Source organism: Numenius arquata, chromosome 20 (genome assembly GCF_964106895.1).
Source record: "Numenius arquata chromosome 20, bNumArq3.hap1.1, whole genome shotgun sequence".
Taxonomy (NCBI): Eukaryota; Metazoa; Chordata; class Aves; order Charadriiformes; family Scolopacidae; genus Numenius; species Numenius arquata.
This window is the reverse complement of record NC_133595.1, coordinates 8,803,000-8,816,757: the sequence shown is the minus strand read 5'-3', so window position 1 is coordinate 8,816,757 and position 13,758 is coordinate 8,803,000. Positions and strand designations below refer to the sequence as shown.

The 13,758-nt window shown below is 57.4% G+C and overlaps 2 protein-coding genes across 2 annotated transcripts; one reads left to right on the top strand and one right to left on the bottom strand.

The window, feature by feature from the left end:
- Nucleotides 1-37: 37 nt before the first annotated feature.
- TAS1R1 (taste 1 receptor member 1) lies at nt 38-4,537 on the bottom strand. Its single transcript, XM_074161552.1, has 6 exons — nt 4,401-4,537; nt 4,016-4,322; nt 2,944-3,720; nt 2,324-2,536; nt 1,816-1,936; nt 38-969 (listed from the first exon to the last, which is right to left on the bottom strand). The coding sequence occupies exons 1-6, from the start codon at nt 4,535-4,537 to the stop codon at nt 38-40; spliced, it is 2,487 nt and encodes an 828-aa protein (XP_074017653.1).
- A 100-nt stretch (nt 4,538-4,637) lies between these two features.
- Nucleotides 4,638-11,688, top strand: NOL9 (nucleolar protein 9). The gene is made up of 12 exons (XM_074161553.1): nt 4,638-4,829; nt 4,900-5,125; nt 5,308-5,435; nt 5,624-5,762; nt 6,302-6,398; nt 7,049-7,146; nt 7,867-8,028; nt 8,614-8,902; nt 9,740-9,851; nt 10,201-10,378; nt 10,979-11,112; nt 11,414-11,688. The coding sequence occupies exons 1-12, from the start codon at nt 4,638-4,640 to the stop codon at nt 11,540-11,542; spliced, it is 1,884 nt and encodes a 627-aa protein (XP_074017654.1). The 3' UTR covers nt 11,543-11,688.
- The last annotated feature ends 2,070 nt before the right edge of the window (nt 11,689-13,758 follow it).

Sequence of the window (13,758 nt, the reverse complement as noted above, 5' to 3'; positions counted from 1 at the left end):
GGAGGCGGCGGGGCCGGGTTCCCGCGTCCCCGGCGGGTCAGGCGTCGGCCAGGCGCCGAGTGTAGCGCTGGATCACCATCTGGAAGTGCTCGGGCGTGTTGAGGCGCGGCCGTAGCAGGATGACGAAGGCCTTCGGGAGGAAATAGCCGCCCAGCAACGCGCCCAGCGTGCAGAGGGCGCTCAGCACCCGGGCCACCGCCGCGGCCCGGCCGCGCAAGACGCCCTGCGTGCAGAGGACGGCGGCGGAGCAGGCCAGCTGCAGGAGCAGGCTGCAGGTGAGGGACTTGGCCTCGTTGTAGCTGGCGGGCAGGTCCTTGCCCGCGTAGCTGAGGGCGAAGCAGCCGGCGCTGAGCAGCACGGTGTAGGCGCTGGCAGCGGTCCGGCTCGCCACCACGCTCGGGCCGCAATCCAGCACCACCCGCTCGGCCCAGGCGCTGTAGTCCCTGCGCGGCACCGAGGGGCTGGCGGCCTCGGCGGCCAGGCACAGCACCACCTGGGCCGCCGTGCTGGTGGCGATGAAGAGCACCGGTCCCTTGTGGCGCTGCCAGGCCTCGTAGAGGGCCGGCCAGCGCGCATTCAGCTTGAAGATGCAGATGATCTGGAAGGAGCGTGTTGCCATGCACGAGAGGAAGACGGTGAAGCTGATGGCTAAGAGGGGGAGCCGCAGCAGGCACGTGGGCCGGGTGGGCTCCCCGAAGTGGCAGAAGAGGCTGCTGCAGGCACAGGCCAGAGAGCCCAGCATGAAGAAGCACATCTTCCCACCCGCAGACTTGACCACCGGAGTGGAGGCATTGAGGGCAAAGAGGATGGCCAGCCCTGCCATGAGCAGCAAGAGGAGGATGGTGGGGGTCAGCAATGCCCAGGAGATGGGGTCAGACCAGGACAGAAACTCGACGGTCCGGTTGAAGCAAACTTTGCTCCTTGCTGGGGCCCACTCATCTACCCTGCAGGACTGGCAGCCGTAGAGGTCTGTGGAGGACACAAGCCCAGGCGGTGACCGAGGCACCTTGCACACCACGGACCCCGGTAAGAGATCTGCTGTGGTGCAGAGCACACTGCCCTTGCAGCCCCATGGGCTCTCTGCGAGAGCTGCCCATTCCTTGCATCCTGTTCCTTCCCCTTGGGTGGGAAGAGGTTTGTGCCTCCAGCAGTAACCTGCAAAGGCTGAGAAGGATCTGCAGCAGCCCCCCTTCCACAGGCTGGGGTATGGGACAGTAACATTTGGGGGCTTCCCTGCTCCCCTTTACCTAGAGCTGGCTGTTTCCGCTCCCCTCAGCCCTAGTGCGGGCTGAGGCTGCCGCAAAGGGGTTTGTCATTCTGGCTGGTGACTGAGACAGGAGATTCCTGTCTGCTGTCACAGGCAGGGGACATTTCCATACGCCAGCTGCTGGTGACCACGTGGTGCGGAAGCCTCGAGTGCCACCTGGGGCACAAAGGCAAGCACCAGGTCGAATTTTCCTGCCGGAGGATGCGGTGCAGGAAATGGCTGGCAGGGCCGGACGTCCTTTGTGCCCTGACGGTGGGAGAAGGGGCTCTGCCAGTGCCATCTCCCACTGGCCATTTGACAGGGTGTGCCCAGCTGCGGGCAACACTCCCCGGAAAGCACAGGGCTTTGCATACCCACAGGTTCAGACCCACCGTGCCCAGATGAGCTCAGAAGCTTTTACTGACCACAGGAAGAGAGAGCGGGAGGGAAGAGGCTGTGGGAATGGCGAGGCGGAATCAAGGAGCTGATGGGAGGAGGCAGGGTGTGGGCACGAGAAGGGAGCCAGGCGGGAAGGGAGGAAGGGGAGCAGCCCCCCAGAACTTACTGACCTGATCTGTTCAGGAAGGTTCCTGCCGGACAGGCCACGCAGCTGAAGCAGCACCGGTGGCGGCTCCGCTGCAGCCGCTTCTCCCCAGGCTGACAGGCCTGGGAGCACAGCGAGGTGGGGGCCTGGGGGGAGCACAGCGAGGGTCAGGCAGCGAGTGGGGTGGGCAGCAGGACACCCTCCTGAGTGCCAGCCTTCGGGCAGCTTGCTGCCGGCTTTCAAGACAGACCCTGGGCAGGAGCCAAGAGCTTACCACATTGTGGTTCTTACGGAGGCGGTAGGAAAATGAGACTGTTTAAAGGTAAAAGTAGGAGCCTTTTCGGTTTTGCGTGCCCTGCTTTTTTTTGTGGAAGGATAAAAGCTGATACTCATAACACAGATCACCCCCACATACCACCTCCGTCTGCCCTCATTTCTGTCCTGCTATGGGGAAATACCACAGAACTGGTGGTGTTGGGGACGCGGCTGGCTCGGCAGTAAGCAATAAATAAGATATGGATGCAGAACGGTACCTGGCCATCTTCAGTGTGCCACAGGATTTTGCCCTGGTCGATGCTCAGCCTGTCAGGGTTCACGCTGAAAGTCCCTACCACATTGAAAGCCCAGCTCGGGCCACTCCAGTTCCACATGATGATGTTGTAGCCTTTCCGAATGTCCCCATTGGCGTCAAAAGAGATGTGGCTCTTGTACAGGGTGAAGTTTACTTGCTTGATTTTTTGTAAGAGCTGTAAAACAAGAGTAAGAGAAGAGCCCTTCCTGCTGAGGAGACTCCTGCTGAGGAGTGCCTTGTCTCAGGAGGGAGATGTGCTGGAGGGAGAGCCCCTTCTCTGCTCTGGCTCCTCTTTCCAACTCCCAACAGCTGCACAAGTCCCAGCTGCAGGAAATGCCTTCCAGGTTTCTGCGAGGGGCTGGTGACACAGGGACAGAAGTGACCTAGGGCAGGGGTCTGGGTTTAGGCCCAGGCTGCTTTACCTGTGGTGGGTGGCTGAAGCCCACGAGGCTCTTCAGCTGGGACACGAGCCTTTCAGGGGGACAGAAAACCCCAGGGCACAAGGGGAAGATCCTTCCCCCTGAGGACGGATCCTCATGGATCCTCTTTCACAAAGAGTATCCTTCCTCCCATTGGTCTTACCTGCCACGGATAGACTGTGCCTTTGCTGCACGCCCCCGAGGCGCAGCCCAGCAAGTCGTGGAGGCCATGGGCCACTGCGTAAACGGCCGAGTACACATTGAAGGAGGCCTGAGCATCGTACACGTTGGGGGCAGCGGTGAGCGAGTGGCAGCTGGTGCAGCGCTGGGTGCAGTCCAGCTGGGTGCTCCCTCCCATGTTCCCCCCTGCCTCCGTCCTGCCAGTATGTTCAGCCGCAGCACTGTCCTCTGCCACCTTCCACGACTCAAAGCGCTCCAGCATGGCAAACTCAATCTTCTCGACCGACATCCCAAGCACCAAGCCGATACTCTGGATGCCAGGCACCTGCCAGATTGTTTGGGCTAATGACCAGTCCTCCGAGCCCACCCACACCATGCCCGTGATGTTCCTCTGCACCACCACCTCAAAGAATGGGCGGGCACTTTGTCTGTTGGAGAAGACGACAGTGACGTTGACCCTGATGTCCCTGAGGATTCTGACCAGGTTGTGGAGCTCGGGGCTGCCAGCGTCCTTGTTGAGGGGGATGATGCCTCGGTAGGCAACGCACACATCGCTGGCAGCCAGCAGCTTGTAGAGGGCATCCAGGCCGTCCCTGCCATAGGCGTTGTCGCTGCCCAGCAGCGCGACCCAGGTCCAGCCAAACCGCTGCAGCAGCAGGAAAATGGCCTTCACTTGCTGCCGGTCGCTGGGAATTGTGCGCAGGAAGGAGGGGTAGAACCGCTTCAGGCTCAGCGTCTCCAAGGTGGCTTCGTAGCTGATCTGCAAAGGGAGACAGGAGAAGGGGGGTTGCACTCTCTGAGGCAGCAGCACCCCAGGATCTACTGGCACAGGCAGCCCGTCTCCTGAAGAGACCCAGTGCTGGGCAGGCAATGGACCTGGAGCCAAACATGCTGCCGGCAGAGAAACCTTTGGAGGACAGCAAGGCAGTCTCAATTCCTCCTGCTTGTGGGGAAGAGCATGGAGGGGCTGCGTTTCCAGCTCAGCTCCGAGCCCATCCTCCCTCCAACCATTACCAGTGATCCCTTTTCTCCCCTGCCAGGGGAGCTGTGCTTACCTCGGGGACGAGGAAGACGCCGAGGATGGCCGCCGTGGTGAGGGCCAGCCGGGTGCTGTCGGGCCCAATGACGGCCACTGCCTGGGGCTGGTAGCGGCGGAAGGTGGGGAGCACCTGGACCTGCCGGCTGCCTTTCCCTGCCAGGGCGCGCAGCGTGGCGTGCAGGTTGGCGGGCTCCGAGCAGGTGTCATGGATGTCATAGCCCAGGGTGACGTTGGGCAGGAGGCTGCTGGAGTTGTTGATCTCCTCCACGGCGAAGCGCATGGCCTGGGACATGCGGTAGCCATGGCTCTTGAAGGCGGGGGTGCTGCGTGGAGGCAAAAGTGGTTGTCAGGGAAGAAAAACCGCATTTTTGGGAGGAAACCAGGCAGTGAGGGGGACTCACCGGTCGCAGCCGAGCACCAGCGGGCGGTCGGCGGTCCGCGGCGGCGAGGTGTGGATGGGGAAGAGGCCGGCCAGGCGGTAGTGCCCGCGGCTGGTGAAGGCGGCGGCGCAGAGGCAGAGCAGGGCGGGCAGCGGCATGGCGGGGCGGTGCCGGGCGCCGGGCGGCGCCTCTTAACGGGGAGGGCGGCGCCAGGCCGGGGGCCGGCCCCGCAGGAGGCGGAGGGAGGCCGAGGCCGCCATGCCCGCCCGGCGCGGCCCACCGTCCCGCCGCCCCCGCCGGGCCGCGTCCCGCGGGGGCCGGGCGGAGGCGGCCTGGAGGGAGTTCGCCGCCTCCTTCGCCCGCGCCGGCATGGTGCCGCCGGCCGAGGCGGGCCTGGCGGCCGTGGAGGCGGCGGAGGGCGCCGCCGTTCTCCTCCTGGCGCCGCGGCAGGTGGGTACCGACCGGCCCCGCCGCTCCGGGCCGCCCCGCCGCCGTCTCACCGCCCTCTCTCCCCCCGCAGGCGCTGACCTTCACCGGTAAGTGCCGCCTGCACTGCCTCTACGGCGCCGTCCGGCTGCTGGGCTTCGCCGTCGCCTCGCACCAGCCGGGGCTGCCGGTCTTCTCGCCCTCCACCCACTGCGCGCTCACCCTGGAGGCGCTGCCCGCCGACCGCCCGCCCGCCGCCGACCTCCGGCAGCTCCGCGCCGCCGCCCGCGCCGCCATGCGGGCCCACAGCGTCCGCCGCCGTGAGTGCCAGCCCCGGCAGGGAGCCGCCGGCTGCGGGCCGCCATTTCGCGGGGGGGGGGGGCGCCATTTCGCGGGCGGTGCGGGGAGGCCGCCATCTTGTGCGCGGTGCGGGGCGCCACCATTTCGCGCTGCCCCCGGCCGCTGTGGTGGGCTGAGGGCGGCGCTCTCCCCCCCGTTGCAGAGGCGCGGGTGAAGGTGATGGCACAGTTCTCCCCGGAGTGCGCCGTGGTGCTGCTGGAGCACCTGGACACGCCGGTGACGCGGTTCCTGCTGAGCCACCCGCCGCTGTCACGGCTCTTCGAGCCCCAGGTGAGAGCCAGCGGGCGTCGTGATGGCCGCTCTGCCCTGGGCGGCAGCATGGATGCCGTGCCTTCCCCAAAACAGGCCTCGTGCGGAGCCAGAGATGGCCACCCTGCTTAGCGCGCCTGTCAGCATCCAGCAGTGCAGCTACAAGGCCTTCACACACCTCACTAAGCGTTTTTCCCTCCTTTTTTTAGAAAAAGGAGGAATCCAGCTTCACGCCAGAAGATGCGGTCCTGGCGTCTGTGGGCCTCGTGCAGTGCAGCCCCGACCGCGGGCTGCTGGTGTCAGAGAGCATGTGTCTGGCCCTGGAGGAGCTGATCCAAGCCTGCTGTGGTGAGTGAGGCTGGGAGGAAGGAAAGTCACGAGGCTTTTCATGAGTTAAAGTTGGGGAGAGCACACCCTGTGACGGGCACTGAGTGAGGGTCATGGTTTTCCCCTAAAGAGTGGGAGTCGTGAGCTCATGCGTCACCTCGAGTGGGTTTGTGCCTCTGCTGCCAGACAGGCAGCTCGCTGCTCTGAAGGCACTTCTCAGGCTGACATCAAAACTCATTTTGTTCTCTTTTGTAGCAGGTAGAAATAACACCCTTTTACTTATCCAGCAAGATCTGAAACACCATGAGCAATTGGGAGTTCATAAACACTGTGTGGTTGTGCTAGGGCTTGATTCTCGCTTCAGGAGCCTCTTCCCTTTACGCTGCTACACTTAACATACCTCTCTTTAAGGGATTTTTTTTTTTTCCCCGTTTAATTAAAATATATCCTAGTCAGATCACAGAGTCTTGTAGGGATTTGGGGGCTATTTGTTATGTAAACAGGGCAGATCAGAGTAACCGACAGCTTTGGTCTGTTTCAGAGTGTGTTTGTTTTTCCAGCGGAAGATGAAGGTGTTCCCCTGATTCTGGTGTGTGGCCCAAAAAACACTGGGAAATCGACATTCAACAGATACTTGGTGAATCTCTTACTGAATCGGTGAGTCTTTTCATGTTCTATAAGTTTTTAAGTACTGCGTGGGCTTTAGGAAAAGGAAAAACTGCCTGCTGGGATTCTCAGAAAAGTTCGTATGACTGGAAGGTGAATGTCTTCTAAAAACAAACAAAAGTTCAGAAAAATAGGTGTTCTTGTCTTGGGTTCCTTTCAGAAAAGTTGGCTACTGAAATATTTCTATTGAACTAAAATTGCTATCTTGGAGTATGTGAACTAATGGGGCACCGAGCAGTTGGGGTTCAGTAAGGAATTGGGAGTTACAACACTTGAAAACATGGAGTAAGTTATAATTTCTTAGTATCTTTGAGGATTCTTGGCAGAGCAAGGCGTAGAGGCTTATTCTCCTTGCTTAAAATAAAGATAATAAAGTCTATAAATCTGAAATGGCTGGTCTCAGGATGCCCAGTTAGCACGAGAGCGGGTGTAATGTAACAGTGAACTGTAGGTGAGCCTTTTACGTTCTCGCTCAGTACCCTTCGAGTGAGGGCAGGAGAAAGACAAGTGGCTGTTTGATTGTATTCGAGAATTTAACTTTGACGACCCAGAACAAAATCAGATTGTGGTTCTGGTGTGTTCCAGGTCGTGTCCTGTTTGTTTTTTAGCGGACGCTAATGTACGGGCTTCTTTCACTGCAGCCTTCCCTCGGTTGAATACATGGAATGTGACATAGGTCAGACCGAGTTTACGCCGCCTGGATGCGTGTCCTTAAGTAACATAACGGAGCCCATTCTCGGTACGTGTTTTGCCATTTTCTGCCATTGCCAGAACCCTGTTTGATTTTCAGAAGGTAGTTTCTGAGTAGAGGCTGTCAAGTCTGTCAAAGGTGCACATGGGAAATAAACCAAAGGCTGTTCAGTTTCCTTGCTGGGGGCATCGAAGCTTCATGTGAAAATCTCCGAGTAACATGGAGCTGTTCTCTCTACTTGTTTTTTTTCCATTTTGAAGAGAGAAGATAGTTGTTCATGAGGTGGTGGGACAGGCTGTAGCATGTCAAACTGGATTTTCAGCCTTCTGGATTGGAAAGGTCTCTTTGGGAAAATCTTTTCCAGTTTTTGGCAACCATAGGTGAAACTTGCTTGAGAAATGCTGAGGGGAGGTACCGAAAAAAACTAGAGCCAGAGAAATTGCTGGTGTTTGTGGTCTTGTGGATTTGGGTTGGTGTTTAAAAAGGATGTGGCCAGACTGCTGTACTTTTTGGATGGTCTGTCACAGAAGATTGTTGTTTTAAAATTCACAGGTGTGTCACCAGTGATTTAAAACAAAGAAGGGGAGGGGGAAAAAAAAAAAAAGTGACAGAAAAGTTTCTCCATAGGCATGTGCTGTACCAGGAGTGTGGGATGGGAAAAGAGGACAGGTTATTTCGGAAGGGGTTGCGTGTGGGTGCTGCAGGGATGGGAGTGTTTTGATTTGGCTTGCTGGCAAGCCAAGTACACTTTGCCGTGTACTTTTCCAGGCCCACCCTTCACCCACCAACAGACGCCGCGTAAGATGGTGTATTATGGACAGACCAGTTGTGAGCAGGACACGGAGAGATACCTCGATGTCGTGAAGTATGTGTTCAGCTCCTACAAGAAGGAAGTGCCTTTAGTTGTCAACACCATGGGCTGGGTGAAAGGTAAACGCGGAAAAATGTGTTCCCAAGAGGTTGTGGTGCAGCACCACGCTTTCCAGAGTCCGGAACAGAAAATACAGCTTGCCTGCCTTGGGATAGTACTGGTCTTCTCTAACCTAGAACATCTCTCTGCTGAGGAAAGGCTGAGGGACTTGACTCTTTTTAGTCTGGAGAAGAGAAGACTGAGGGGGATCTGATCAATGCCTATAAATACTTAAAGGGTGGGTGGTCAAGAGGATGAGGCCAGTCTTTTTTCAGTGGTGCCCAGTGACAGGACAAGAGGTAACGGGCACAAACTTGAACATAGAAAGTTCCATCTAAACATGAGGAGGAAGTTCTTTCCTGTGAGGGTGGCAGAGCACTGGAAGAGGCTGCCCAGAGAGGTGGAAGAGTCTCTGTCTCTGGAGACGTTCAAACCCGCCTGGATATGTTCCTGTGGGACCTGCTCTGGGTGACCCTGCTCCGGCAGGGGCTTAGACGAGATGATCTCCAGAGGTCCCTTCCAGCCCCTGCCCGTCTGTGATTCTGTAATCATATCCTGAACTGTTTGTGTAGCAGCAACAACCATGTTTTCTCTGCTCCGTAAAGGCGAGGGGCTGCTGCTGCTGATCGATATCATCCGGCTGCTGTCGCCCAGCCACATCGTGCAGATGGACGTGTACGACTGGAAGGCCATGGCCCCACTCACCCCTGAGCACGTCCATCTCACCCCAGGGCTCTACACCAAGGGCCGGCAACCGGCCCGTCGCCAGCCGCTGGGGACCAGCAGCACGGAGAGCTGGAAGCCCTCTGAAGCGGGGGCAGATGCCTCGGCTCCCGAATACAAGCTGCTGTACGTCCATCCGGAGTTCCCTCGAGCAGGGGTGGCAGGAGAAGCGTAAGTAGGAAGTTCAGCGCTTTGTGGTGGTTTGTGGGATTGACACAATCACATGCGGTCCCCACAGGAAAGGCTCTTGCTTTGGCCTCGAGAGTTCCGTTAAATCAGTCAGAGCTTACTCAGGTATTAGGGGGTTATGTTTGTGTGGTTTTGTTTGGGTTTTCTGGGTGTTTTGTTGGGGGGAGGTTTGTGTGGGGTTGAGTTCTTAGGTTTGGTGCGGAGGGGGTTGTTATTCCCTACTCTACTCCCAGTGACCACTGGCAGTTACTTCTACGCTGGACATGACTTCACTTGGGGTCATTGAATAGTCTGTCTCTATTTTGTTCTAATTGGGAGGTTCCTTACCCATTTCTTAAAGACCTAGATGGTGATTACATTATTTCTTAATTTTGCTGATACTTTGAGCATCTCTGAAATGTTTATCTTCCTGGATCTTGGGTCTTTCTCACCAATTTTAAGTGTTTTTTTTTAACTCGCCCTTCACTAATGAGCTATGTAAGAAAACAAATGTATTGCTCTGTTCTGTGTGTGTCCTCACACTGAAAGGTGTGAGGACACCAGGGCTGGAGAAGGGAGCCGGGAGCTGTTACCTAACAACAGACTTTGTTAAATTAAAAACCAAACACCACCCTTGTTAATTAATGGCTTTTTAAAGTTGCCATAAATCCTGTGATCCCTTAGAGGGAATAAAAACATGGCTCTAAATTTTTTTCAGCGGTAGACATTTTTAAAAACTAATGCTGTGTGAATGGTGGTGTCCTGGGGATGGAGGGGTGGTGGTGGGATGGTGGTGAGGGTGTGCTGCCACTCCCTGACGCGCTCCCCCTGTTGTTGCAGGCGAGTGCACAGCGGGGTCCTGCGGGACATGTCCATCCTGGGGTACCTGGGGCAGCTGCAGTCCCCAGACGTCGGGGCTGTGCTTCCGCTGCACAGTCTCGTGCCGTACCAGGTAACTGGGTGTTTTGGAAAGGCTCGAGGGTGTGGCGAAGAACCCGGCTGGCGGTGACTGACAGCTCTGCTTGTACTGCGAATGGTTTTGGGGAGAGGGAAAAGTGCTCTGTAATCTGCAAAAAGATAACGACTTCATTGAGTGTGTCTGAAGCAAGGATTTGTCGAGATGTGAGTGTGGTACCTGCTCTCTGTGTGGTCCGTTGTTGGTGTTGGAGCTTTGTGTTTGCTGTGGAGGTAAGGCCTGTCTGTAGGTGTGGGGTTTGTTTACTTGGTGTTATCTCTGAACTCAAACTAAATTGATGTTGAGCTGATAAACAGGTCTTTCTTCTTTTTCTTTACCCCCCCAGGTACCTTTCAGTGCAGTCGCGCTGAGGGTGATTCACACTGATGTGGCTCCCACCAACATCATGTATGCGGTGAATGCCAGCTGGGTCGGGCTGTGCCGGATTCCCGATGAAATCAGGTGCCAGTCAGATGGGCCCGTCCTGCTGACACAGACACCAGTCTGCGACTGCCTCGGCTTCGGTGAGCCAGCCACGCTCCCACTGCCCTGTGCTCACAGACAGGGTGCAGGGTGACGGAATGGCCTCCTCTTTTCAAAAACAGCTGAAAAAGTGGGATGAGATGAAAGAATAATGGGTGTTTGCTCTTCCGTCACACGCCGTGCTTCCAGTCCTGTGTCTTTCCCCGGCTTGTGGTGACAGCCGTGGGCAGCTGTGACACGGTGACAGCCGTGGGCATAACCTGACATTTTACTTGCTTTCTGGATTCATGATCTCAAAAGCAGATGCCATGTGGCTTATGCCAAATCCCCTCACTTGCCTGTCAGTTCCTTCCTGTCACCCGCTTTGCTCTTGCACTTCTGCCTCGGGATTTGGTACCGAGCTCCTCGAATACCTGCAGGAACATGCCAGTGAGCAAGAACAGGTGGCTGGGAAATAGCTGTTTGTGTGTGTGCTGAGGTACCAAAAACCAGGATACAGTGGGGCAGGGTGTTCTCCAGATGTGTCTCGGATTCTCCCCTTGGCTCTAGAAGAGCCATTTAAAGGGCTCCGACTGCATCTGGTTACAGAGCGTGAAACGATGGGCTGGGGTCAGGCTGAACTCTGCGTGTGTTTGTTCCAGGAATCGTCCGGGGGGTTGAGATGCAGAAGAAGCTTTACCACATTCTGACACCTGTGCCCCCAGAGAAGCTGAGGCTGGTGAATTGTCTGCTCCTGGGCAACATTGCTGTCCCCAACTGCATCCTCGTGGGGCAGGTAGGAGCTGGCGGAGCTCAGGCTGCCAAGCGGGTTTTCCCGTTCCTGATTCCTGGGGCTTACACCTGCCCGGAGATGTCTGGGCAGAGCAGATGGTTATCGCTCTAGGAAATTGTCCTTAACACGCAGAAACAAGGGAGAGGAGAGCGTTCCTCTCGTGTTTGAGATACCAGAGTGGGGTTTGTTTGGTGACAGCTTGTTCCTTCCACCAGGCAGCTCTCTGGCTGTCAGTCCGCAGAGGAAAGTGCTCTCCCTTCCCTTGAAGATACGAGTTCTTAAAGTTCTTCTTTCCTCTTCCCAGCAAGGAGTTGAGGGAGAGATCCCCTATGTCACATCCGATTACAACTACAGCATCCTGGGCTCTGGGAAGCTGAAGAAGAAGAAGCATTTCAAGAGGAGAGAGTACGCGTTCGAGTGCGATTACACCTGAGGCCGTGAGGATGGTGACAACCCTTGGTGCTACCGAGACCCGGGCGGGCGTCGGGTGTGGATACTGCAGCATGTCCCTTTTTGATACTGTTTTATATTTTCAGTATGTATTTTGGTGTTTTGTAATAAATATCTATTAAAAACGTTGGTTTGGCTTGAATTTTCTCCTCAGCCCGTGTTGAGTTGGATGTGGCTGATGGAGGCTGGGGGCGGTTCCCTGATGGCTTGCAGCGCTTCTGCCTCTGGAGCCCAGCCCTGGGTTGGTTCGGGAGCTCGGGTGGCCAGGGAAGGGCTGGTGCCAGTGGTTCTGTCCCCGTGGCTCCTGGGAGACAGGGGAAGGAGCAGGAGAATCCTCTCCCCCGGGTGATGTGGGCGCAGCCGCTGGAGGGAGTTCCTCGTCCACACTGTCACAGCTCCCCTTGGGGACTGGCCCGGGGACACGGCAGCGTTCCTTGCCCAGCTGGCTCTGCCCGCATCCCAGCACGCTGGGGCTGGGGCTGGAGGCTCTGCGAAGAGCTGTGGGTCCGGCCCCGATGTCCCAGTAGGTTGTGCTGGGGTGATGTGGTGGGAGTGGGGAGGAACTCGTCACCCCGGGGAAAGGCCAGAGGAACATTTTTTTCTTGTTTTTCCCAGCTCTCTGAGGGGACAGCGGGTCACTGCGGAGCGGGAATGAGGTCGGCGGGACTCAGGCAGAGGTGAGCGAGTGGCTCGAGCTGAGCTGAGCAGTTTTTTGGGAAAACCCGTGTACAACAGCAGCATTTTAATGGATCTGTGACTGCAGAAATAACCCAGCTGCTAATGGCGCCTCCTCCCAACGTGGGTCTGCCCCGTCCCAGAGCAGGGGGACAGTCCCCCAGGGTCCGCACCCCCCGAGGCGGGTGCCCATTCAGACCCTTGTGTCCAGGTCTCCCCGTGGAGGAGGGAGGGACGTGGTGGCACCACTTGGGGCTGGATCCTTTCAGCTGGCGGTGTTGCGGGTGTGAGTAATCCCTGAAAAATGCTTTTATCTGGTTTGCAAGGAGGTTTCCGCCAGCGCTCCCCAAACCCCTACCTGTAAACGGACAAATCAAAGGGGTGGCACTGGAGAGGGGCTGTGAGGAGCTGCCTTTTAAAGAGTTAAAGCTTTAACTTAATCCAGGCCTAATTATCCCCATCTGGCTGGGTCTGGCAGGGCAGGAAGGACTTGGCCGGCAACCTGGCCCCAACAGTGGCTAAAATAAATACAGGGGCCGTGGTGCAGCCGGAGGGAAAATCCCAGTCCCAGGCGAGGGTTCGAGTCGTGGGGCAGCGGGCAGAAAAGGCGCCGGGAAAGGTGAGAGGGGTGAGCGGTGTGGGGGGAACGCCCGGGGCTGAGCCCCCAGGGGCCGAGCATCCCCCTTGGAGCTGTTGCCAGCCCCCAGCATCCACCAGGCCGGGCAGGGGTCCCCCCTCCTCAGAGCTGGGGGATGAATGAGTGACCCCCGTGTACCCATGCCGAGCCTTGGGTGTCCAGGGTTGGGTCATTCCGAGGGGGACGGAGCTGAACGAAGCAGCCTCGGGCAGGGAGGAGGGCCCTGAGGGGATTGTGCTATGGGGTGGATGGGGGATTTGGAGCATAAACCTTGGGGTGACACCCCCTGGCACGGGTGGGGGCCCTCGGTGGTGTGATCAGTTACTTAGCACTAAAGCATCAAGGGTGTGCTAAATACAGCGGGATGGTTGGGTTTTTTACTGCGTTCGGATCTATCCACTTTGCAGTGATGATTTAATTATATTTTTTTTTAACTTCTGGCTACCTTTTTTGGCAAAGGGCTCCCAGAAGCAGCAAAACTGTGGGAGCATGTGGCGCCTTCGGGGAAAGATGCTGCTAATGCTGATGAGCCTGGGGGCCAGGGTGGTCTCAACCCGGCTGATCACCCCACACAGTGATTTGGTTTTCCTCTGTTTTAGGGAGAGTTTTCCATGGGGCAGGACAGGCCTTTGTGGGGTGTAAGCCCTATCCCGTGCTTTCCCGTTTGCTTGGGTTCAGCAGGGGGAAACACCCCCCCCAGAGATCCCCAGCTTTCCCCGCATGGGCTGGGGGCCCTGGCGTGCCCATGGCTGCGGGGGTGCAGCAGGGGCTCGGGGCGGCGCATTCCTGCCCCCCCCAAAGTCCATCCGATGGCGGAGCCACCAAACAGCCCCCCTCTTCATGCCGATTATTTTAATCACAAGCGCGTCTTGTCTCCGCGGCCGAAT